Source organism: Lacerta agilis, chromosome 4 (genome assembly GCF_009819535.1).
Source record: "Lacerta agilis isolate rLacAgi1 chromosome 4, rLacAgi1.pri, whole genome shotgun sequence".
In the NCBI taxonomy this organism is placed as follows: Eukaryota; Metazoa; Chordata; class Lepidosauria; order Squamata; family Lacertidae; genus Lacerta; species Lacerta agilis.
The window spans coordinates 8,536,737-8,562,806 of NC_046315.1; the positions used below are offsets into that span (position 1 = coordinate 8,536,737).

General features: G+C 49.1%; 1 protein-coding gene across 4 annotated transcripts; it reads left to right on the forward strand.

Annotated features, from left to right (window-relative positions):
* Positions 1 to 35: 35 nt before the first annotated feature.
* TSKU (tsukushi, small leucine rich proteoglycan) lies at positions 36 to 21,650 on the forward strand. Of its 4 annotated transcripts, none has more exons than XM_033145993.1 (2): positions 36 to 173; positions 20,455 to 21,650. In XM_033145993.1, exons 1-2 carry the CDS (start codon positions 51 to 53, stop codon positions 21,523 to 21,525), a joined length of 1,194 nt encoding a protein of 397 aa, XP_033001884.1. In that variant the 5' UTR covers positions 36 to 50; the 3' UTR covers positions 21,526 to 21,650. The 4 variants fall into 4 exon arrangements, with proteins under 4 accessions (XP_033001884.1, XP_033001888.1, XP_033001885.1 ...); XM_033145997.1 differs by lacking the exon at positions 36 to 173 and adding an exon at positions 683 to 814; XM_033145994.1 differs by lacking the exon at positions 36 to 173 and adding an exon at positions 989 to 1,214.
* Positions 21,651 to 26,070: the final 4,420 nt, after the last annotated feature.

Below are 26,070 nucleotides of genomic sequence, written 5' to 3' on the forward strand. Positions count from 1 at the left end.
GATGCAGCCGCCGCTGTTCAGCTGGTGCCTTTGGGGAGGCAGCCCGGCACATGCTCGCACAGAGCGCGCGCCCGCCTGGCCGCCGGAGAGGAGGAGATGCGGGGAAAGAAGGAGGGATTAGTGCATTGAAGGGGGAAGAAGAGGAGGAGGAGGAGGGGTTGCATCGAGCGGAGGTGAAAGGCTGATCCAGGAGGGGTGTGTTTTTTGTGTGTGTGCGCGGAGAAAAGAGATCCAGTTTGCCTGCTGCTGGGGACTTCCACAAAAAGAGACAAGCCAAGCAGCCGCGATTTGCAAAAGCGGTGGCCGTGGAGGCGGCAGCTGCTCCGGCTACTTCTGAAAGCTGCTTTCCTCGTGGATTCCATTGCAAGCCTCGATTTCCCACCCCCCCCCTTCTTGCTCCACTGCCGGGTTGGTTGTATTTTTCTTTTTTAAATTGCTTCTTCCGAACCCCGGTCTGCTCCCACCTCTGCTGGAGAGGAGCTGGCTGCCGAGGAGCAGACGGAAGCGGAGAAACCTCCCCTCCATTTCAAGTCTCGGAAGCAAAAAAAAAATAAAATAAAAAAGGAAGGTGAGCGGCGGTCTGTGTGCTCTTCAGGCAAAACTTTCTGATTTTGGCAACCCTCTTTTGGAAGTCTTTTTTGCGAGAGAAGGAAGGGGTGGGGGGTGGGGTCGGCGCTGCTGGCTTGCTCTGCCGGCGACCCGAACTTGGAAAAGGGCGGGCGTGGATGCGAATTGGATTCGCATCGTTTGCGGAGAGCAGGCGCGGGGAGGGACTCTTTTCCAGGTTGCAAGAGCTGGAGAAAAGCAGACAAAGGTGAGCTTTATGAAAGTTGCGCCGTGTTTTCCCCGGAGCTCGTTTCCCCTAACGGGAAGGCGGGCTCGCCACATCTCCTCCCTGGGCGCATTCAGACGTTCTGATGTCCTGCATCTTTCCCCCTTTCATTCATTCATTATTATTTTTTTACTCGATGCTAAACTAACCACGTTGGATACCTGGTCTGTTTTCTATCCATCCATCCGTTGAAGAGAGAGGTTTCTTTCTTGGGGTAGATTTTTAAAGCACCCATTTCTGTCCCCGGGGGTGGAACAAGCGAACACACACACACACGTGTACACGTGCTTTGAAACTTAAAGGGTCGGTTTCCAGAGAAACTGCGATGGAGTGAGCTGATCAAAACCGAGGGACGCCCTTGAAGCCGGTCTGTTCAAGAGAGGTGTGTGTGTTTTGTGTATGTCAGTTTTCCCTTCCTGAAATCAAAGGCTTTCATTATTTTCCAGGACTTTTGCAAAGTTCTGGCTTAAGAAAGGATGCTTTCAAATGAAGCTGCTTTCTTGCCAGCTGAGTGAGGAGCTTAAAATATTTAATTGCGAAGAAGCTATTATTATTATTATTATTTATTATTTATTAATTAATTAATTTATAATTAAATTGCGTTGCCGGTGTGTTTAGCCTTGGATGCCGCTAACATGGGTTAGTGTGTGGAATGAATTCATTGGATTCCTTAGGGCTGATTCCTTAGGTGTTTGGGTAGTTACATACTTAAGACATTTAAAGTGTACAAGTCAAACATTGTAAGGTGGGGAACGGGTCGTTAAAACAAAGGGGCAAATGTTTGTTTGCATGTACACACACTGGCCTGTTGGTCTACGCGCACCCAGCGATGGTTTGCACATGTGAATGGACCGGGAACAGAACTTCGAAACGCACATGCTTGTCAGCAGGGTCACTTCAGCCATGTAGCTGCCAGGGACAGAGACATATGGGTTGGTAGAATAAGGTGGTATAGTTCTGAAATGGGGAATGGACTGTGCCGCTGGAGGTCGGAGTTCATGTTTTTGGATGCTCCCCACCTGCAAGTTTCTGCGCAAGGAGCAGCCTCACCTGGAGCATTCACCCCCACGTGTTTCTGTTTCCTTTTAAAAAAACAAATAAGTGGGGCGGAGGGGGGGTATAATGATTTGGGCGAGCATTTGAAAATGGCCCCTCCTTATTCCGGTCGTACAATCAGCTCCGCCACTCCAGGATTATCAGGACTGAGTTTTGTGCTGTCCATCTTTCGCTCGCCTGGCTCCCTAACGTAACAGCCTGGAGAGCTCAGTTTGTGAGAGCTTGGTGCTGATAATGATAACCTTGCAGGTTTGATTCCCATACAGGACAACTGCATATCCCTGTGTTGTAGGGGGTTGGGCTAGATGACCCTCGGGGTCCCTTCCGACTCTAGGATTCTTTGATTCTGCACACCATCTGGAAGCGGGGAAGGAGCTCCCTTCAGTGTTTCAGACAGGGCAGTCCCCATCCCTACCTGGGAGTGCCAGCGATTGAACCTGGTTCCTTCTGCATGCCAAGCAGGTACTCCAGAACCTCATAAGAATCTGCCTTTTGATTGAGTCAGACATAAGTGGGTCTCCTGAGCTTCAGACAGCTGTTCTTCCCAGCCCTACCTTAAGATGCTGAGTTTCGAAAATGGGTCCTTCTGCATTCCAAGCAGGTGTGCCGCCTCTGAGTTTCTGGGACCCTTCCGTTGCCTCACTGTGGAGAAATCCGGTGATGCCGATGTGAACCAATTTCTTTCTTCTTTGGCGATCCCTTGTAGCCGAGTAAGATTGTCTTCCAAAACAGGGTTTTAGCAGTGAGTCTGTAAGTGGCTGTGGAGGCCAGTTGGGGATCCACACGTCCTTCCACAGTGGGGACACAGGAAACCTGCCTCCCCCCTGGCAAATGAAATTGGCTATACAAACCTTGGTTCTCAAACGCCTTGGTACTCAAACAACTTGGAACCCAAGCCCTGCAAACTCAGAAGTAAGTGTTCTGGTTTGCGAACTTTTTTCGGAAGCCAAACATGCTCCGTTTTGAGTGTTACGCTTCCGTTTTGAGTGCCGCCCTTCCAGTTTGAGTGTTACGCTGAGGTCTGCCTGTTTTTGCTATTTATTTTGCGTTTTGGTTTTTACGGCTCATTTTTGGGTGACCGTGGAACCCAGTTCAGCTACTGATTGATTGATTGATTGATTGTGTGACTTTGTTTATTGCTTTCATTTTATGGCTCAACGGTCTCGTTAGATAGGAAAATTCATGTTAAACTGCTGTTCTAGGGGTTGTTTTTTAAAAGTCTGGAACGGATCAATCCATTGTGCATTACTTTCTATGGGAAAGCGCGCCTCGGTTTTGGAACGCTTTGGTTTTGGAACGGGCTTCCGGAGCGGATTAAGTCTGAGAACCAAGGTGCCGCTGTGTTTCTATAATCTTGAACTGCTCCTTTCCTTTGGCTCCCTCTCTCTACTTTCTGGCCTGGGTTTCTGCTCTTCCTGGATTTGCGCTAGCAATTGCCACGGTGGCTGCAAGTAATACGAGATCCGGCGGCTGGCGTTCTGGGTGCCTGTCTCCAGTGCCCAGCCTTTGCTTTCAAACCTTGCCCCCTTCTCTGTTTTCATGACCCCCCTCCACCCACCCACAGCAACCCTCCACCTTGCGGTTTACCCTCCTCTCCCTCCCTTCTCCTTCCTTCCCCCCACCCTCCCATCCCCCAAACAGGCCAAATTATCGGGAAAAAGGTTGTGAAAGTGAGTAGGAGGCTGTTTCCGGGACCCTTTGCTGTAAAAACTTCCCTAGTAAGTTATGGCAGGATTAAAGGGATTCCTGAATTGAGGGAGGGGGGGAAACCCCTTCTCTGAATACAAAGCTTGAGAAAGAGGTTAAAAGGTTTGCTCTTGGGAGATAAGCCCAGACATGTCAATTGCCCTGTCTAGATTGAAATTCCTGGACGTAAAAATAGAGGTCTTGTGCTGGGTTTGGGTGCAATGCTTAAGCGTCTGCGCGAAACGAAAGAAAGCAGGAATCGCTCTGAGTTTTAGAATATCCTGTCTTTTATTTAAGAAGAGATCATTGTTTCGGGTTTTTTTTTTTTTTAATACGGCACATTCCTTGGAGGTTTTTTAAGCAGAGGCTGGATGGCCATCTGTCATGGATGCTTCAGCTGAGATTCCTGCATTGCTGGGGGGTTGGACTAGATGGCCCTTGGGGGTCCCTTCCAACTCTACGATTCTATGATTCACTGCCTGTGGTGCCTTGCTGTATTGTACACAGACTAGGAGAGGTGGGTCCCTGCTCTCAAGGAATCTACAATCTGAAATTGACAATGAGGAATGAGGAATAATGATGATGATAACGATGATGATGATGATGATAATTTATTTGTACCCTGCCCTCCCTGGCCGGAGCCAGGCTAAGGGCGGCTAACATCATAAAACTACGGTAACACAGTATACAAAGAACATAAAAATAGGCAAAGGAATATGAACAGGCATAGGTATCAAGTGAGAAAATAGTATGGCATGTCCTTCAAGGTGGGTGGCTCTGCTAGGTTGGACCAGCTGGGCCTTCTCTGTGGTGGCTCCCTGTTTGTGAAATATTCTCCCCAGGGAGGCCCACCTGGCAAAGTCATTTTAATGTATTTTAACATTTGTTGGAAGCCGCCCAAGGAGGCTGGGGAAGCCCAGCCAGTTGGGCGGGGTACAAATAATAAATTTATTATTATTATTATTATTATTATTATTATTATTATTATTACCTATGTTCAGGCACCAGACAAAGCTATTTTTTGGACTTATTTACCCTCAACTTGGAGGGTTATTGGATATGCGTATGGCCTCTCATGCTTTTGGTGGCGTTAGTTGGATATGTCTTTTTTGTGTAACTATTTACGCTTGCACACTTCAGGTTCTGGTTTTATCCTTGTTCCTGCACACGGTGGTGGTATTTGTTGCTGTTTCTTGTTTTGCATTGTAAGTCGCTTTGGTGCGCTTTTTGTGATAGCAGATGATGGGAGCCAGTCAAGTGTCTGGGTGGGCAGCTAGCAGCGAGTGGCGAGGGTGCCGCTCCAGTTTCTGCGGCGGTAACCAGGGGAAGAAGTCGACCTGAAAAGCTTGTGCCCACGGGCAGGGGCATTCTTAGCCCCTTGGCTGCCGGGGACGGGAAGCCAAGAGGCACCCCTGGGGGCGGGGCATTGCGGTGCGTGCGTCATGACGTCATGACGCACGCGACGCCCCACCCCCGGGGGTGCTGGGCGGCGGCACCCCTTCGTGCCGCGGCTGCTTGTGCCTGCGTGAGCAGCCACTGCACAAAGGGGTGCTGGGGCTCCCTTGGCGGAGCGCAAGTTGGGGCAGGGAGAGGGACGGCCCCTCTCCATGCCCCGGCTCCGCAAGCCAGCCAGCAGCGGAGCTTGGCAAAGAGGCAAGGGGCAGGCCAGGCAGGAGGGGGTGGCACCCCACCTCGCTGGCCCGCCCCTTGCCTCCATGCCGAGCTGCGCCGCTGGAAGGGGGGGCTATTTTCGGCGCTGCTGGGGCGGAGCCACAGGGGCGGCCAGCGAGGGGGGGTGACACCCCTCCTCGCTCGCCGCCCCTGCGGCTCCACCCCGGCAGTGCCAAAAATAGCCTAAAAAGAATTTTTTTAAAAAAAGTAAAAAAAGTTTTAAAAAAGCCCAGTGGGCGGGGCCGCCCCCCGGTGTGTCACCCCCAGCAGGGGCGCTGCCCCGGGCCCCCCGCCCCCTCTCCCCCTGCGACGCCCCTGCCCACGGGTGCTAACATGGGCGCCCCCTGCTGTAAGAGTGCGATCCTATTGCAAGGAGTTGGACTAGATCTGCCCCTCAGTGCTACCCAGCAACTTTTGCATGTAGGTGAGTCAAGGCCTAGATTTCCAGCATGGAGAGAATTCATGCCTCTGCAAGAAAAATAACAATACAGTGGTACCTCGGGTTACATACGCTTCAGGTTACAGACTCCGCCAACCCAGAAATAACGCTTCAGGTTAAGAACTTTGCTTCAGGATAAGAACAGAAATCGTGCTCTGGCGGTGCAGTGGCAGCGGGAGGCCTCATTAGCTAAAGTGGTGCTTCAGGTTAAGAACAGTTTCAGGTTAAGAACGGACCTCCGGAACGAATTAAGTACTTAACCAGAGGTACCACTGTAATTGTCGTATTTAAAGAAAACCTCCAGTGAACTTTGCAACGGGGCAAGAAAATGAGGAAAGGTTTATTAGTCATGCCTTAGTCAAAAGGAAGTCTGAGACAGATACTGGTAAATTGACTCTGAACCATTGTGCATTTGGGTTGTGTGTGGGTTTTTTGCGGGGGTGTGTGTGTGTGTTATTTTTTATATATATAAAAAATAAACAGTCGGAAGCCTTATTCTGCTGATTCAGAAACCGAAAACATAGGCTGTGCATCCATTTAACACACATTTTTCCCTCGAAGAATTCCAGGCAATGTCATTTAGCCCTCTCAGGGTTAAGAGGTCCCAGCAGCCCTTAACAAACTACATTACCCAGAATTCTTTGAGGGGGAAGCATATGGTTTAAAGGTATATAAATGTGTATACAGAGAAAGAGACCCTTTATCACATTATTTTGGGTGAAGTAAAATGATTTCGGAGCACCGAGACTTAAATTTTTTTTTTGGGGGGGGGATTTGCAAGGAGACAGACACCCCGAAGCAGGTAGGCAAGGATATAAGATCAGGAACTTGAAATTCTGACTGCAGTGAGGCCCTCTGGCAATCCGAGCCTTCCGACGTGTTTACTCAGAAGTAAGTTCCACTCGGCAAAGTGAGGTTCGCTTCCTGGTTCGTCTGCTTACAGCCAAGGCTTAATATTTGTTTTATCTCTGTGGTTTCACTGTGTTGCTGCACTGCAAGAGTGTCTGCCTGGCAGAATTTGGCTCAGCAGGCCATTGAAATAACCCTTCGTTTGGGACTAAAATAGATGTGTGAAATTGAAGGCCAGTGTCTGCCCTTCCCTGTCGATAAACTTAAACGAGTCCCGCAGAGACAAAAGTAAGTTGCTGTTTCTCCGGTGGCATATAGTCATACCCTGGGCAGTATGGTTTAGTGGATAGAGCAACCTGGTGTCCTCCAAAGGTTTTGGATCACACTCTCAGCCACAGCCATGATGCAGTGTTAGAAATTAGCCGGGTGCCTTTTCCTACTGGCGCAGGTCCAAATGCGACTACGTGGAGATTTCTGGGCACCAGGTTGGTGACCCCAGTTTATAAACCTCTGCCTTAGTTCATAGTTAATACCATTTCCATTTCCACTGTGTGTATCTCTCCTCCTTACGTACCGGGACAAGTGAATTGTTGTAAGAGCAAATTGCAGTCAAGCAATGTACAAGGTATCTTGGATCCCAAACGCCTTGCATGTCGAACGTTTTGGCTCCCGGTAGTTGCAAACCCAGAAGCGACTGTTCCGGTTTGTGAATGTTCTTTGGAACCCAAACATCCGGTGGGGCTTCCGATTGGCTGCAGGAGCTTCGCTTTGGTTTCTGAACATTTTGGAAGTCGAACGGACTTCCGGAACAGATTCTGTTCGACTTCTGAGGTACGACTGTAGTTTAAATCATAGAATTGTAGCATTGGAAGGGTGCCCGAGGTTCATCTAGTCCAACCCCCTGGTGAAAAGACATTCTGCTGTGGTGACTGCAACCTAGATTTCAGGTGCCATCGGGGACCTAGCGTACATATCTGAGTTTCTAACACCTCCAGCATGCGATTCCTAGGACCGATGGGAGTTGTAGTCCAAGACTTCTAGCAGGCCCCAGGTTGGGGGAGACTGGGATATAGTGTTGGATTTGTAACTCATGCCAGGAAGGAGCTTGGATCTTTGTTCTTCCTCCTGAATCTCCTTGGCCAAGCCGATATCTTGGGGAGCCGATTTCTCCAGTAAACAGGGGTGGCCAACTCCCAAGAGGCTGTGATCTACTTACAGAATTAAAAACTGCCAGTGATCTACCCCCTTTTTGGGGGTTCAGGTCAAAGTTGTTAAGCTTCTTTGGGGAGGAGGAAAGCCCTGTTTTTTTAGGCATTCAGGTCAAAGTTGTTGAGTGTTTTTTTTAGGTACAAGGAAAGCCCTGTTTTGGTGGGCTGCAGGGCAAAAAAATGAGCTTTTTTTAGTGGAACCAAAGTTGTTGAGCTTCTTTTGGGGAGCCAGTGATCTACCACAGACGTCCAGTGATCTACCGGTAGATCACGATCTACTTGTTCGACGTTTCTGAATTAGAGTATTCAAGTATTAAAGCCTGGTGCCGCCTTCTCAAAGCCTGGGAAGCTTCTTCCCAGTTTGGGGAGGGAGACATGCTCATGCTTGTGATGTCAGGATGTCCCAGCGTTCCACACACACACACACCCGCCGCCGCCGCCAATCACCCTCGCAAGCTAGTGCCTCTGCCCTTTCCAAAAAATTCACCGCACGCCACTGATCACAACCTCATTTGTGGAAGGCCCATGCAGGTGCTGGGGAACATTCGCAAGGGGGGGGGGATGTTCAAGGCAGCCATGCAGTTGTCCTGTCGTACGCTGTTTCCAGTGTTTTGGCGCACAGACACACTCCCATGTGTGCATCAGCCCCCCCCCCAAGCCCCTCGTGGCACCACAATAGTCCTTTTGTCTTTTTGAGACGGTGGACCAACGCTTCTGGAATCTTGCCCGGACACAGGCTGGCTTGTTCCACTTCCTTGCCTTGGCAGGTGGTAGCTGTAGGAATCTTCTCCGCAGGTTGGCGCCTAGCCTGTGCTCAGCCAGCCATGCTCGGGGCATGCAGTTCAGCTCTGGGCATGGACAGGCTCTGGAACGATGTTTGCGGGCCGAAAGACAGCTACCTGCATCTGTGTCAGGTCGGTTTGCAAAGCGGCACAGCAGATCTCCAATGGACCGGTTCTTTTCCCCGCCCCCTTGCAGCTGCAGAAATCTTGCCCGTAGATCTTGCAGCATCTCAAACGGCCGTTTGGAAACCCTGCCCTCGGAACCGTTGAGGCTTCTCAACGGTTCCTCGTTGTTAAGATCGCTTGCGGTGAGCAAGCATCCCTGCAGGCTTGCCGGTTGTTAGCAATGCCCTGTGATGCAACAGCCACAGGCGAATGCTTGAGCACATCTCAAGACGTTCTAGCCCCGTGTTGTGGGGCTGGTTGGAAGCAGTGGTGTAACGTGGGTTGCCAGAGCCCCGGGCTGCGCAGAGGTAGTGGGAGGGGGAGGTAAATGGTTGGAATACACAAGCACATTCAACAGCCTAATGGCATCCGCGTCACCTGGGAGATCTCAGTCGCGGAGATAAGAAAAGGAGAGTTGTTCCGTTGTCTGGAGAGGTCATTTCCTGGTTTGCATGGAGAAGCTGTTTTCCGTTGAAGCATGTAGCTGTATTCAGGCAGCACCGGGTGTTGAAATCTTGCACCCCTATCAATTATGGTGCTGGAGGAGACTCTTGAGAGTCCCACGGACTGCAAAAAGATCAAACTTATCCATCCTTAAAGAAATCAGCCCTGAGTGCTCACTGGAAGGACAGATCCTGAAGCTGAGGCTCCAGTACTTTGGCCACCTCATAGGAAGAGAAGACTCCCTAGAAAAGACACTGATGTTGGGAAAGATGGAGGGCACAAGGAGAAGGGGATGACAGAGGATGAGATGGTTGGACAGTGTTCTCGAAGCGACTAGCATGTGTTTGGCCAAACTGCGGGAGGCAGTGAAAGATAGGCATGCCTGGCGTGCTCTGGTCCATGGGGTCACGAAGAGTCGGATATGACTGAACGACTGAACAACAACAAATCAATTTTGTGCCCGTAGCAACCGCCCCGTGGACCCCCCCCATGCTACGCCACTGGTTGGACACAGGAGAATGGTGGGAGGAACCTGCTGGGGGACCCCCCCCCAAGGGAATAAGGTTCAGAGGCCGGAGAGTGGTGGTGGGAGAGAGGTCAGAGGGAGTGCCCCAATATTAAGCAATTCTGGGATGTTATATATAATGAAATGGAAAAAAATTCAAATATTCATTTAGGAAAACGCCCGAAGGATTCTTCTTAGGAATAATACCAGAAAGCCTAAAAGAAGTTGATAAAGTATTGTGTTTATATATAACTGTGGCTACGAGGCTTTTGGTAGCAAAGAATTGGAGGAGTGTCTTGATACCGACTAAAACGGAATGGTTAGCGAAATTAATAGAATATAACAATGTGGTTAGATTTATGGAGAAGGTTGGAAGGATCTCAAAGGGAAAAAGTGCAGAAAGAATGGAAGGCATTTAGAGAATATCTAAAAAACTATATTGAAAAAGCAGAACTATCAGACTAAGGCGAGTTCCGTGATCAGTATAAAGAAGAAATGGAAAACGAAATATGTAATGATATTTAGCTATCATGCTTTATATATATAATAATGAAATTTGGAGTAACAAGAAATATACAAGGTTATTAATATGCAAGGGAAATTAACAGAGACCAAGTGATACTACAATTTGCGTGATTGAAAGTCTATCACAACAGGGGTGTAGGGTGTAGGGTGGTGGTGGGTTTATGTATTGAGGACATGTGTGATGTGTTTGTGTAAATTTGACAATGTAAGTTTATGTGTTTGTATGATTGTATGGAAGATTTAGTATGTGATTTTGTTCAATTTTCCAATAAAATCTTGAGAGAGAGAGAGGTCAGAGGGAGAAGACTGGGGGCGTTGGAAACTGAGGTGATCACAAGATTTAGTGAGCAGGGAAAGTCAGTTGCAGAGAGAAGGCCAGAATTGGAAGCAGAAGCAGAGGCTGGAGAGGAGGGAGGCCAGGAGACGGGTCAGGCTGGTGAAGAGTCACAGGTGTCTCCCTGTGCCAGTGTGGTGTAGTGGTTAAGAGTGGTAGACTCATAATCTGGGGAACTGGGTTCGCGTCTCCGCTCCTCCACATGCAGCTGCTGGGTGACCTTGGGCTAGTCGCACTTCTTTGAAGTCTCTCAGCCCCACTCACCTCACAGAGTGTTTGTTGTGGGGGAGGAAGGGAAAGGAGAATGTGAGCCGCTTTGAGACTCCTTCGGGTAGTGATAAAGCAGGATATCAAATCCAAACTCTTCTTCTTCTTCTCTTCTCCCTCTCCTGCTGCAACAAGCTTCCCTCCTCACTTGTCTCCCAGAACCAGAAGAGGCATGAAAAGGGTGGAGGAGAGGTTGGCTGTATGCAGGCGCAGTCTCCGATTGCTTGGAGAAAAAACCCTGGAGAGGAAGGGGACTTAGCCGGCTGTGGAAAGGTGTGGACTTTCAGTCTCAGTAACTGATGCCTCGGGCAATACCCACCTGCGATGAGCTGTTGTGCCCATTCGGCCTGACACTCCTTTGCCAATTGTGTTTTGCTAATAAAGACTTAACTCTAAGTTGCATGGTGTGATTTACTGCTGGGAGGAGTAAATCCACTGTTGAACAGGTCCTCCCCTCTGAACGTTCTTCCTAATATTTAGTCAGGATCTCTTTCCTTGTCGCTTGAATCCATTGCTTCGGATCCTGCCCTCTGGAGAAGCAGAAAGCAAGCTTGCTCCATCTTCCATGGGGAGAGCCCTTCCCATATTTCAAGATGGATCTCGTATCAGTTTTCTTTTCTCTGGGCTAAACCTCCCCAGCAGTCCCAGCCTGTACTCCAAATAAACAAAAAACGCATCCCAGAAATAGAGACGTTTCCTCAGTTTAATTAACCTGATTAATCGGTTAGAGTCGTGCGTAAATTGCAAAGCAGGCCCCTGATTGTCCCTGAGGCCAGCTTATTTTATCTAGGAACATTTTTTGTTTTTGAGCTCCGCTGCGATGCTATGCCCCTCCTATCAGGAACCGGGAGGCTGCAGGAGCTGCTTGGATGATCTGGAGAAGTTGATGGAGTGCCGTGTTTCCATCCCACTCCTGTGATCTGGGAGACCTGGGTTCAAATCTCCATTCAGCCAGGAACTTGGTCGGGTAACCTTCGGCCAGTTACTTACTCTCAGCCTAGCTTACCTCACTGGGTTGTTTTCAGGAGAGAATGGGGAGGGAGGAACCACATGAAGAGCTCCTTGGGAGGAAAGGTGGGAGATAAATTCGTAATTTAAGCACATAGGGAAAGCCTTGCTGGTTCCGGCCAATGGGAGCCCATTTAGTTCAACATCCTGTTTTCTCCATGGCCGGCCAGATGCCACCCTGGGAAACCGACAGGCAGGACCTGAGCACACCAGACCCTCTTCCCTCCTGCAACCGGATCAAAGGATCAGGTGATGGGAAAGGACTTTCTGTGGTCGAGACCCTGGAGGGCAGCTGCCAGCCCAAAGTACAGCGTGCTGAGCTAGACGGACCAAACTTTAGGAAGGCGTGCAAATTCATGGGAGATAAGGGCTATCGATGGCTACTAGCCAAGGGGGCAATGTTCTGCTTCCGCCACCAGAGGTGGGCCACTGGCCTGATCCAGCAAGCTCTTCTTTCATTGTTAATTGGATGTGTTCTCTCTCTCTTAATTTACTGGTATTTATCGTTTTCAGTTTTAGAACAGTTAAACAAATTGCATCATTCATATCGACTTCCCTTCTCCTCCTTCCATGGCTCGCTATAATTTTCCCCTTTCTGCTGCAAATTCAAAGTACTCCTTTTTCTTTCTGTTTTACCGTCTTAATTTTATCCCCCCACCCCCGCTCCGAATAGTCCGATCCTGCTAACGTTTTGAGTCGTTTACGATGGTTTTTCATATATTCCACCAGTTTCCCCCGTTCTTTCTTTAAATCATTCCTTCTCCTGGTCTTGAATTCTACTTGTTAATTCAGACGTTTTGGCATATTCTGTCCGATGCATCTACCAATCCTCCTCCGCTGGAACTGCTCCTTCCCTTCCACTTCTAACTGGAGATTTCCCAGCCCATTCTGGGTGCAAAAAACCCTCCCTCAAACCCACACCTTAGCTCTCCCCTCCAGCTGTGATCCCTCTCCCAATTGGGGTCGGAGGGCCGTTGGCATTCGCAATAGCGAGTTGCCTGCGGTTGAAGTTGACCTTCCCCTTTTCTGTGTCTGCCGAGGGCTTCTGACAGACCCATCGCCTCTTCCCACCCCTTTGTGTGTTGCAACATAACGTACACAAGTCTGCCAAGGGCTGTGGCGAGATGAGCACAGGGCTAAGGACTTGTGGGATTGTGGTGTTCAGCCCGAGCTGTTCATCCTCCTCCTCTTAACCCTGTCTGGCGGCAAGGCTGCCTCGAACTGGCAGCTTTCTAAAAAAATCCCCCCCCCGTGGTTTATTTTCTTGGAACATGACAGCAAAATGTCCTGGCTGGCATAATCTGGCAGATGGGAGTTTAGAGGAGTGGGGCAAGGTGGCAGGGGCAGGTATGTTGTACAACCTACTGAAGGGGTGAAAATGAATGAATTCCTATGCCCCACCACATGGTCTGTGGGACGGTGGGCTTGCTGATCAGAAGGTCGGCGGTTTGAATCCCCGCGACGGGGTGAGCTCCCGTTGCTCGGTCCCAGCTCCTGCCCACCTAGCAGTTCAAAAGCACGTCAAAAGTGCAAGTAGATAAATAGGGACCGCTCCGGCGGGAAGGTAAACGGGTGACACCTGGCTTGAGAGCAGTACATGTGAAAAGGATCTAGGAGTCTTGGTAGACCACAAACTTGACATGAGTCAACAGTGTGATGCAGCAGCTAAAAAAGCCAATGCAATTCTGGGATGCATCTATAGGAGTATAGTGTCTAGATCAAGGGAAGTAATAGTACCACTATATTCTGCTCTGGTCAGACCTCACCTGGAATACTGTGTCCAGTTCTGGGCACCACAGTTCAAGAAAGATACTGACAAGCTGGAACGTGTTCAGAAGAGGGCAACCAAAATGGTCAAAGGCCTGGAAACGATGCCTTATGAGGAACGGCTTAGGGAGCTGGGTATGTTTAGCCTGGAGAAGAGAAGGTTAAGGGGTGATATGATAGCCATGTTCAAATATATCAAAGGATGTCATATAGAGGAGGGAGAAAGGTTGTTTTCTGCTGCTCCAGAGAAGTGGACACGGAGCAATGGATTCAAACTACAAGAAAGAAGATTCCACCTAAACATTAGGAATTTCTTCCTGACAGTGGAATTTGCTGCCAAGGAGTGTGGTGGAGTCTCCTTCTTTGGAGGTCTTTAAGCAGAGGCTTGACAGCCATCTGTCAGGGATGCTTTGATGGTGTTTCCTGCTTGGCAGGGGGTTGGACTAGATCAGTGTTTTTCAACCTTTTTTGGGCAAAGGCACACTTGTTTCATGAAAAAAATCACGAGGCACACCACCATTAGAAAATGTTAAAAAATTTAACTCTGTGCCTATATTGACTATGTATAAAGTAATTCTCTTGAATTTTTCAATTTTTCCCACGGCACACCAGGCAACATCTCGCGGCACACTAGTGTGCCGCGGAACAGTGGTTGAAAAACACTGGACTAGATGGCCCTTGTGGTCTCTTCCAACTCTATGATTTTATGCTCTGGTTCACCAGTAGCGGCTTAGTCATGCTGGCCACATGACCCGGAAGCTGTACGCCGGCTCCTTCGGCCAGTAAAATGAGATGAGCGCCACAACCCCAGAGTCGGACATGACTGGACCTAATGGTCAGGGGTCCCTTTACCTTTACTAGGCAACCTAAGGTCCGTGGGCCGGATGTGGCCCAATCGCCTTCTAAATCCGGCCCCTGACAGTCCAGGAATCAGGATGTTTTTACATGAGTAGAATGTGTCCTTTTGTTTAAAATGCATCTCTGGGTTATTTGTGGGGCCTGCCTGGTGTTTTTACATGAGTAGAATGTGTGCTTGATGTTTTTGCGCTATTTTTGCCGTTTTCGTGGCCATGCGTGCAAAAGCCGGGGCAAGGTTTTCCCGCGGAGACGTGAGTCGAACCAAAAGCCCCCCCCTGGTGGGACATCGAGAGTCAGTGTGGTGTAGTGGTTAGAGTGTTGGACTAGGACCTTGGGAGACCAGGGTTCGAATCCCCACTTAGCCATGAGGTTCACTGAGTGACCCTGGACCTATCACTGTATCTCTTAGCCAACCTAGCCTACTTCACAGGGTTGTTGTGAGGATAAAATGGGGAGAACTCTGTATGCCATGGGGGAAAGGTGGGATACAAATGCGATTATTAATAATAGTATTAATAATATTGTTTGAACTTGAGATCCTACTCTCTCTTTTAAGGTTCTTGTAAAAATATTTTGGCTCCTAACAAACCTGAATTTCAGCTCCTAACAAACCTGAATTTCAGCTCCAAACAAACGGAAGTCATGAGCAGTGGGTGGTCTTTTTTTCTTCTTTACCTCCTGTTTATTAGACAATACCTGTCATGAAGAGGTGCCAGGCCTCCATTCAGTTCTATTCAGTGATTCACAAGTTAGTATAAACCTTCAGGACTCGCCTTGGGGGTTGTTTTTTTGGGGGGAGAATGTGTCTGAGATTTCTTTGTTTTTCCTCTTCCCTCCCTAACCCTTTCCCCTTGTGTGTCGTGCTGTTGCCTTTCAGATTGCAAGCCTGCAGGCAGGGGAGGTCTGGTCTGAATTGATTCTACTCGAGCCGCTCTGGGGGCCTTTTTGGCTGAAGAGCAGGGTAGAAACTCTAAATTAAAAGTAAAGTTTTGTAGCTGCAGGGACTCGTTCAAGAGGAAGCAGGGATGTTGCCCGTTTTGGGGGCTAAAAAGCAGGCATCTGGGGTTAATTAAGGGCTGAGCATGAAGCTTTTCTTCCTCTCTTGGTGGCTGAGTCTGTGTTTGCTTTTGGTCGGCTTATTTGTCTTCATAGCTTTCTATTTGTTTTCTTGCAGGGATAAAATCACTCCCGTCTCTTCCCCCCCAAAAAAAAGAAGAGCAGGCAAACTCGGGAGAACCGTAAATCGCACTGAATAATGATCAGACAGCGAAGGAGCTCATTTAGGGGCCGTTTGCCTGGAAAGGGTCGAAAATCTATTCTGAACACAGAACTGCTTGATTTGTGGCTCAGATGCTGAGCTCAAGGGTTGCCAGCAGGCAGGTCAGGATCTACGGGCAGATTTCAGGATGAGATTCCCTGGGCTGAGCTTGGATCCTGACAAAACAGAAGTACTGTTTCTGAGGGACAGGGGGTGGGCAGGTGTGGGGGACTCCCCGGTCCTGAATGGGGTAACTGTGCCCCTGAAGGACCAGGTGCGCAGCCTGGGAGTCATTTTGGACTCACAGCTGTCCATGGAAGCGCAGGTCCATTCTGTGTCCAGGGCGGCTGTCTGCCAGCTCCATCTGGTACGCAGGATGAGACCCTCCCTGCCCGCAGACTGTCTCGCCAGAGTGGTGCATGCTCTGGTTATCTCTTGCTTGGACTACTGCAACGCGCCCTATGTGGGGCTGCCTTTGAAGGTGACCCAGAAACTGCAACTAATCCAGAATGCGGCAGCTAGACCGGTGACTGGGAACGCCCACCGAGACCATATAACACCGGTCCTGAAAGACCAACATTGGCTCCCAGTACGTTTCCGAGCACAATTCAAAGTGTTGGTGCTGACCTTGAAAGCCCTAAACGGCCTCGGCCCAGTAGACCTGAAGGAGCGTATCCACCCCCATCATTCAGCCCGGACACTGAGGTCCAGCTCCGAGGGCCTTCTGGCAGTTCCCTCCCTGCGAGAAGTGAGGTTGCAGGGAACCAGGCAGAGGGCCTTCTCGGTGGTGGCACCCACCCTGTGGAATGCCCTCCCATCAGACGTCAAACAGATAAACAACTATATGATTCTTAAAAGACACCTGAAGTCTTTAATGTGTGATATTTTCCTCTATTTTAATCTCTGTTGGAAGCCGCCCAGAGTGGGCGGGATACAATTAATAAATTATTATTATTATTATTATTATTATTATTATTATTATTATTATTATTATTCTGGATGCCCCATGATCATATTATAAAGTAGCTGTGATCTGTGTTATAAATCAAGCACTGCTGGGAGCTGCCTCTTTTGGTTTTCCAGTGTATTTCTTATCAATAAGAAATTCAGTGCAGTGCGAACAAAGAGTGGCTGGGGGGGGGGGAGTTTAAGAACCGCAGCCTGGGCATCTTACTGCTCTGAATGCTCACGGCTTCCCCCAAGGAATCCTGGGAACTGTAGTTTTCTAAAAGGGTGCTGAGAGTTGTTAGGAGGCCCCTATACCCGCTCACAGAGCTACAATTTCCGGAGCGGTTTACCAGTTAATCCTCCTCCCTCCGGAATAGCTCAGTTGGTAGAGCATGAGATCTCCGGGTTGTGGGTTCGAGCGCTACGTCGGGCAAAGCCCGCATTGCAGGGGGTTGGACTAGATGATCCTAAAGGGTCCCTTCCAACTCTGCAATTCTGATTCTATGATTCTCCAACCTCGTCACTGAATTAGCTTTTATGGATGAGCATGAAAGTTGGCAAGCAGGTAGGAGAACCAGCTTCTCGCTCCTCTCCTTGAGGCTTCAGCTTAAAACAGCTAAACGCCCCCCACCCCCCCTTTTTTTTAACATGACCTGTGTCGGAAAAACAAGAGCGGCAGCAAATCTGTGTGTAACCAGTTGTGGAGTCTTGACTTAAATGCAGGTGGACAGATTAATCAGTGCTTGAGGTTAAGGAGAGAAACCCAACAACCCAGGAGTCTATTAAAACTTGACAAACAGCAGGTACATTTTTTTTTGTAAGAAGGGGGATGCTTAAAAGGGCTGGCGAAGAGAGGCTATTAAAACAACATCACTCGAGGTTTGATTTATTTCCTACAGCTTTATTCACTGCTGGGCTGCTGTCTCTCTCTTTCCTGTTTAAAAATAGAAGGCCCTAATGATCGTCTCTTTCCTCCCGAGGCTGTGGAATTTATCTCTATTGTCTGCCATTGTCGTTTTCAAATAGCTCTCTCTCTCTCAATCCCCCTCTCTTTTTTCTTCTGCTAAACTTTTCACCGCTGTAAATTCACACTGGGGTCCGATTGCCTCGGTTTTTGAGATCAATCAGTCCAGTTCCAAAGTTTATGGCTGTTAATGGCACTTTCCAGAGATATAAACTGCCTTTACTCACCTCTCCGAGAGAAAAGAACAGAGCCGTCGTGTGGCTGTTAGAAAGTATTGACCCAGCTGGGTTCAATTTTTGAAACGGGGATTGCCATTTGTTTAAGAAAAAAGTGATAGCAGCCTGATTATTTTATTTTATTGTCAAGCATGCAAAAATGGCACGTTTCAAAGTTCAATAGGCTGCAAAAATCCATCGGCTCTCATCAGGGTGCCCATTATGGTCGCTGCTTTCAGAAAAAACCAAAAAACTTTGGCATAGAATCGTGGAGTTGGAAGGGTTCCTGAGGGTCATCTAGCCCAACCCCCTGCGATGCAGGAATCTTTTGCCCACAACCCTGAGATTAAGAGTCTCGTGCTCTGCTGATTGAGCGATCCCAGCTGAATCACCTTGGTAAGAGCATGAGACTCTTAATTTCAGGGTTGTGGGGTTGAAAATGATGGCAAACTGCACTTAAGCCAATTCTGAGATTTGTTTCAGAAACTTGGAGGAAGTTAAATCCAGATCGCAGCTTGAGATGAACTCAGGAGTGAGGCACCCGACCAAAATAATAGCAGAAGCAGGGCAAAGATGCACCCAGCCCTGTTTGCAAAGCTTGTTTAAATAAAGGAGTGTAGCACGGAGCGAGCGCACATATTTTCTCAGTGCAGGACACCAGCACATAGGAGCGTGCTAGACTTTGGCATGAAGGGGGCATGCCAAATTAATACTCCGCCTTTCCCCCAGAACTGGGATTCAAGCTGGCTCACAGAAATTAAAACCAACCCCGATAAAATGCAGAAAGCTAAAAACATATAAAAGATGTTGTTGTTCAGTCGTTCAGTCGTGTCCGACTCTTCGTGACCCCATGGACCAGAGCACGCCAGGCACGCCTATCCTTCACTGCCTCCCGCAGTTTGGCCAAACTCATGTTAGTAGCTTCAAGAACACTGTCCAACCATCTCATCCTCTGTCGTCCCCTTCTCCTTGTGCCCTCCATCTTTCCCAACATCAGGGTCTTTTCTTCTCATGAGGTGGCCAAAGTACTGGAGCCTCAACTTCAGGATCTGTCCTTCTAGTGCGCATTCAGGGCTGATTTCTTTGAGAATGGATAGGTTTGATCTCCTTGCAGTCCATGGGACTCTCAAGAGTCTCCTCCAGCACCATAATTCAAAAGCATCAATTATACGGCGATCAAAAGATAAGAGTTGGGAAAAAGTTCAATCAACAGAACTGGCACTACTGTTGTGTCACATAATTCCCGTTCCGTGTTCATAAGAACTCATTTAGCACGTCACTTTGGAACTCCCTGCCTATTGAGATCAATCACGCGGTTTCACTGTACAGTGGTACCTCGGGTTAAGAACTTAATTCGTTCTGGAGGTCCGTTCTTAACCTGAAACTGTTCTTAACCTGAAGCACCACTTTAGCTAATGGGACCTCCCGCTGCCACTGCTGCACAGCCACAGCACAATTTCTGTTCTTATCCTGAAGCAAAGTTCTTAACCTGAAGTGTTATTTCTGGGTTAGCGGAGTTTGTAACCAGAAGCGTATGTAACCTGAGGTACCACTGTACTCTTTTTGGTGCCCACCAGAAACATTTTCTGTTTCGACAAGCCTACCCAGATGCATAGGAAGTTGAAGGTAGTATTAATCGGTTTTAGTATTTTAACTATTGTATGTTTTAAGTGGGATGCTGGTGGCGCTGTGGTCTAAACCATTGAGCCTAGGGCTTGCCGATCGGAAGGTCGGCGGTTCGAAACAAGCTATAGCTTAGTGTCTCCTATGCTATAGGATGTAAGTCATGGGCCCCGCCTGCTAGCCTGCTCCCTAAATTATCACTGGTTTGCTCCTTTCTATATATAGGGTGCCTACATTCTGCATGGGACACGAGTGGCGCTGTGGGTTAAACCACAGAGCCTAGGGCTTGCTCATCAGAAGGTTGGCGGTTCGAATCCCTGCGATGGGGTGAGCTCCCGCTGCTCAGTCCCAGCTCCTGCCCACCTAGCAGTTCGAAAGCACGTCAAAAGTGCAAGTAGATAAATAGGTACCACTCCAGCGGGAAGGTAAACGGCGTTTCCGTGTGCTGCTCTGGTTTCGCCAGAGGCGGCTTAGTTATGCTGGCCACATGACCCGGGAAAACTGTCTCGGGACAAACGCCTGCTCCCTCGGCCAGTAAAGCGAGATGAGCGCCGCAACCCCAGAGTCGTTCGCGACTGGACTTAACTGTTGGGGGACCTTTACCTTTTTATGTTTTAAGTAGGGTTTTGAATTTTTTTCATTTTTATTCTATCTTTAAGGGTTGTTGTTTTCAATCAAGTGGTGTATAGCCCTCATGAAATAAATAAAAACCAATTAAACATTTGGAACGAAAAGCAGATTTTGCCAGAAAATGTAGGCGGTGGGTGCCTGGGCAATCGAGGTGAAAATTGTGGCAAGCAGTGGATATGCAGGAGTCCGGACAAAGTCTGGAGACCAAAAGCCGAAGAATTGTGAGCTGCTGATTGTGAGCTGCCATCTAGAAACCCGATCACTTAATTTGCAACCTCCAAATCAGGGTAATTTTGTAAGGACCACCCCTGCTTTGAAATATCCTTCTCGGAATATCCATCCCACTAATTGTACCTTCTTCATGCTGTGCCACTATCTGGTGACTCTTCCTGACGTTCCGCTTGTGTTTCCTGTTTGCAGATTCCAGCAATGCCTTTCTTAATCTGGTTCAACCTCCTGCTGCTCTCCCCGAACGTTGGCGCTTCGAAGACCTGCTTCCCAGGGTGCCACTGTGAAGTGGAGAGCTTCGGCCTCTTCGACAGCTTCAGCCTAACCAAGGTGGACTGCAGTGGGATCGGGTCCCATATCGTGCCTGTCCCCATTCCTCTGGATACGACCTACTTGGATTTGTCGTCAAATGACCTGGACTCCATCAACGAGTCCATGTTGACCGGCCCCGGATATACCACGCTGGTTAGCTTGGACTTGAGCTACAATAAGATCTCCAAGATCTATCCCACCACTTTCTCCAGACTCCGCTATCTGGAATCTTTGGATCTGAGTCACAACTCTTTGGTCGCCCTTCCGGACGAATGCTTCTCGGGGTCGCCTTTGGGGGATGTGGACCTCAGCAACAACTTCATCCTGGACATCACCACGAACATCTTTGCATCCAAAGGTCAAGGGAAGCCCATCAACGTGGACCTCTCGAACAACTTGATCAGCCTTGTTTCCGGACACCAGGGCAGAGCCATTCCCAATATCCAGAGCTTAAACCTGTCTGGAAACAGGTTGAAGAGGATCCCCGACCTTCAAGGGATCCCTCTCCGGTACCTCAACCTTGACGGGAACCCGGTGGCGGCCGTTGAGAAAGGGGCATTTCGGGGGCTGCAGGATTTGATCCACCTGTCGCTCGGCGGGATTCCCGACCTGGTGGAGATCTGGCCGTACGCCTTCAAAGACATGCCGGCTCTCCAAGTGCTCGATTTGTCCAACAACCCCAACGTCAAATCCTTGAATGCGGAGGTTTTCTACAGCCTCAGTTCTTTGCAGGAGCTCAACCTTTCTGGCACAGGGGTGGCGAACTCCGTATCGAAAACGATGCTGAAATTTCTGCCTTCCATCAAAAGCATCACCCTCGGGAAGGACGTAAAGTGCATTAAGACAATCCGGGAAGGCCAGTACCACAGACAAACCGGGCTGGCCAAGAAAGAGATTCTAAGTTGTCACGACAGTCATGGTTCAGTAGCAGCAGCACCCTATGCTTTGTGACAAGGGTCAAGGAGATTGTGTGGATGCCTGGACTTCATTAAGCCTCAAATGTGCCTTCTGTAAAAACTGTTAATTTATATATTTTGTATAATTCAATACTTGATTACAATGATTGATTGGAGACACAGGTTGTTATGTGTGTGTTAATTTGATTTATTCTTCCAGCTCCCAAATTTCTCCTCTTATTAAGCTTGGCAATATCCCTAACTGGGAACGGTGAGAAAGACACACGTCCTCCAATGGTTGCCCAGATCTAGGGGTTTTAGTAGACCACAAGCTGAACATGAGTCAACAGGGTGACACAGCAGCAAAAAAAAAGCTAATGGTATTCTAGGCTGCTTCCACAGAAGTCTAGTTTCCAGGTCAGGGAAAGTCATAGTACTGCTCTATCCTGCCTTGGCGAAACCACAACTGCAATACTGTGTCCAGTTCTGGGCACCCCAATTTAATAAGGATGTTGACAAGCTGGAAGGTGTGCAGAGGAGGGTGACGAAGATGATCCAGTGTCTGAAAACCAAGCCTTATGAAGAGCGGTTGAGGAGTTGGGTAAGTTTAGCCTAGAGGAATCATAGAATCATAGAGTTGGAAGAGACCACAAGGGCCATCCAGTCCAACCCCCTGCCAAGCAGGAAACACCATCAAAGCATTCCTGACAGATGGCTGTCAAGCCTCCGCTTCAAGACCTCCAAAGAAGGAGACTCCACCACACTCCTTGGCAGCAAATTCCACTGCCGAACAGCTCTCACTGTCAGGAAGTTCTTCCTAATGTTTAGGTGGAATCTTCTTTCTTGTAGTTTGAATCCATTGCCCTGTGTCCGCTTCTCTGGAGCAGCAGAAAACAACCTCTCAGGAGACTGAGAGGTGATATGATAGCCATCTTCAAATATCCGAAGGGCTGTCACATGGAAGATAGATAGAGCAAGCTTGTTTTCTCCTGCTCTGGAGGGTAGAATCCGAACCAGTGGATTCAAATGAAAAGAAAGGAGCTGTCAGGGTACACCACGGTGTTGCTCATGAGTAACGACAGAGTCTTCTTACACTAAAGACTACTTTATTGTGCATAACTATTTACAGTGCAGAGCTAGCTAAAAACACGACCGCTCAGTCACTTGCAGAATCCGGAAGTGCCCCTCTCCTGTTTCCCGCCCAGCACCAAAGCCTCGGCACCCTGAAACGACGTCTTCTGTGTCCCCTGAACCCCCGATGCTGTGCTGGCGCCGGAAGCTGCAACTCCCCCTCTGATCACCTCTGGCTGGCGTTGCTGGGTCTCTGCCCAGCATCCCTGACCCTCGGCTCCTCCTCCTCTTCCGCGGGAGAGAGCTCTGGCGATGGGCTTTGAGAGGAGTCAGGTGACAGCAGTGGCTGGGGCTCCCTGTACCTGAGCAAGACCTCCTCTCGAGGAGGTTCCCTACCCTGATCCTCCCCACTAGCAGGATCACCTTCCCCACTCTCCCCCCATGAGGAGTACTCCCGCCCGGGCTCTCCTCCTCACGAGTAGAACCTCCCCCCGGGCTCTCCTCGTGAGGAGAAGGCGAATCCCTGACAGGAGATTCCGACTAAACATCAGGAAGAACTTGGGTAAGAGCTGTTCAACAGTGGAACGGTCTCCCTTGGGAGGTGGTGGACTCTCCTTCCTTGGAAGTTTTAAAGCAGAAGTTGGGTGGGCATCTGTAATAATAATAATAATAATAATAATAATAATAATAATAATAATATTTATTATTTGTACCCCGCCCATCTGGCTGGATTTCCCCAGCCACTCTGGGCGGCTTCCAACAAAAATCAAATACATTAAAATATCACACATTAAAAGCTTCCCTACACAGGGCTGCCTTCAGATGTCCTCTAAATGTCTGGTAGTTTTCTATCTCTTTGACATCTGAAGGGAGGGAGTTCCACAGGGCGGGCGCCACTACCAAGAAGGCCCTCTGCCTGGTTCCCTGTAGCTTTGCTTCTCACAGTGAGGGAACCGACAGAAGGCCCTCGGCGCTGGATCTCAGTGTCCGGGCTGATTGATGGGGGTGGAGACGCTCCTTCAGGTATACAGGGCCGAGGCCGTTTAGGGCTTTAAAGGTCAACACCAACACTTTGAATTGTGCTCAGAAATGTACTGGGAGCCAATGTAGATCTCTCAGGACCGGTGTTATGTGGTCCCAGCGGCCACTCCCAGTCACCGGTCTAGCTGCCGCATTCTGGATTAATTGCAGTTTCCGGGTCACCTTCAAAGGTAGCCCCACGTAGAGCGCATTGCAGTAGTCCAAGCGGCAGATAACCAGAGCATGCACCACTCTGGCGAGACAGTCTGCAGGCAGGTAGGGTCTCAGCCTGCATACCAGATGGAGCTGGTAGACAGCTGCCCTGGAAACAGAATTAACCTGCACCTCCGTGGACAGCTGTGAGTCTGAAATGACTCCCAGGCTGCGCACCTGGTCCTTCAGGGGCACAGTTACCCCATTCAGGACCAGGGAGTCCTCCACACCTGCCCGCCTCCTGTCCCCCAATAACAGTACTTCTGTCTTGTCAGGATTCAACCTCAATCTGTTAGCCGCCATCCATCCTGCAACCGCCTCCAGGCACTCACACAGGACCTTCACGGCCTTCACAGGTTCTGATTTGAAAGAGAGGTAATGCGTTCTTTAGCTGTGATTCCTGCATCGCAGGGGGTTGGGCTAGATGACCCTGGAGGACCCTTCCAACTCTGCAATTCTATGATCCCAAACCTGAAGGGCCCAACCGCCAAGGAAGCTCAGCCCCACCACTCTGGGTCCCACAGCGAGAGGTGAAGGAGGGCGCAGGGAGATAAGAGGACAGCCGTCTTCCATCTCAGTCACAAGCTTGAGCCAGCAGCTGCTCCAGAGAGTCATGGATGAGAGGGCTATTGATGGCTACTAGTCATCTGCTCCCCAATCGGAGATAGTAATGATGCTCAGTACCGGTATGCAGAATTCATCATGCGAAAGGCTGGACTGGATGAATCCCAAACCGGAATTAAGATTGCCGGAAAAAATATCAACAACCTCAGATATGCTGATGATACTACCTTGATGGCAGAAAGTGAGGAGGAATTAAAGAACCTTTTAATGAGGGTGAAAGAGGAGAGCGCAAAATATGGTCTGAAGCTCAACATCAAAAAAACTAAGATCATGGCCACTGGTCCCATCACCTCCTGGCAAATAGAAGGGGAAGAAATGGAGGCAGTGAGAGATTTCACTTTCTTGGGTTCCATGATCACTGCAGATGGCGACAGCACTGAACGACTGAACAACAACAACAACAACAACAATACATAGGTTATCTGTTAGCTCAGCTTACGGCAGCCTGGTGGCCTCCAGCAGCTGCAGACGGCAACTTCAAGTAGAGCTCATGCTTTGCATGGTGCACGAAGGCCCTAGGTTCAAACCCTGAATCATAGAATTGTAGCATTGGAAGGGACCCCAAGGGTCATCTAGTCCAACCCCCTGCAGCTCATTTTATGCAGGGGACTGTTGGTTGTCACTTAAGAAGATAGCAGCTGTTGTTGTTGTCGTTCAGTCGTGTCCGACTCTTTGTGACCCCATGGACCAGAGCACCCCAGGCACGCCTATCCTTCACTGCCTCCCGCAGTTTGGCCAAACTCATGTTAGTAGCTTCGAGAACACTGTCCAACCATCTCATCCTCTGTCGTCCCCTTCTCCTTGTGCCCTCCATCTTTCCCAACATCAGGGTCTTTTCCAGGGAGTCTTCTCTTCTCATGAGGTGGCCAAAGTACTGGAGCCTCAATTTCAGGATCTGTCCTTCCAGTGAACACTCAGGGCTGATTTCTTTAAGGATGGATAAGTTTGATCTTTTTGCAGTCCATGGGACTCTCAAGAGTCTCCTCCAGCACCATAATTCAAAAGCATCAATTCTTCGGCGATCAGCCTTCTTGATGGTCCAGCTCTCATTTCCATACATTTCTACTGGGAAAACCATAGCTTTAACTATACGGACCTTTGTCGGCAAGGTGATGTCTTTGCTTTTTAAGATGCTGTCTAGGTTTGTAATTGCTTTTCTCCCAAGAAGCAGGCGTCTTCTAATTTCGTGACTGCTGTCACCATCCGCAGTGATCATGGAGCCCAAGAAAGTGAAATCTCTCACTGCCTCCATTTCTTCCCCTTCTATTTGCCAGGAGGTGATGGGACACCTAGCAGCTGGATCAGCCCAAACCCCTAACTAGCCTGCCATTCAATAGGGTGACCCATCATTTTGGAAGCAAGTTCCACGCGTCAGCTATGCACTGTGTAAAGGAGTCCTTCCTTTTTTCTCTGCCCTGAATTTTCCAACAGCCAACTTCATTGCATGTCCACAAGTTCCTAGTGTTAGGAGGGGGTTTGGGGAGGAACACACCTGCATCTTAGGACCAGTCTCAGGTTAGCTTTCGATGCCGCAGGCATGGTGTGGCCATGCCGATGGAACTCTAAAACAGTCATGCTAGCTGAGGCTGATGGGAGTTGTAGTCCAAAACATCTGGAAGGCACCAGGTTAGTCTGGGGGATGTATCTAACCCAGTGGTTTCAAATGATATTC

Coding starts and splice junctions, on each gene's coding strand:
- TSKU (XM_033145993.1), top strand. CDS start 51: ATGCTCGCACAGAGCGCGCGCCCGCCTGGCCGCCGGAGAGGAGGAGAT. Junction 174..20,454: donor AGGGGTTGCATCGAGCGGAG/GTGAAAGGCTGA, acceptor TCCTGTTTGCAG/ATTCCAGCAATGCCTTTCTT.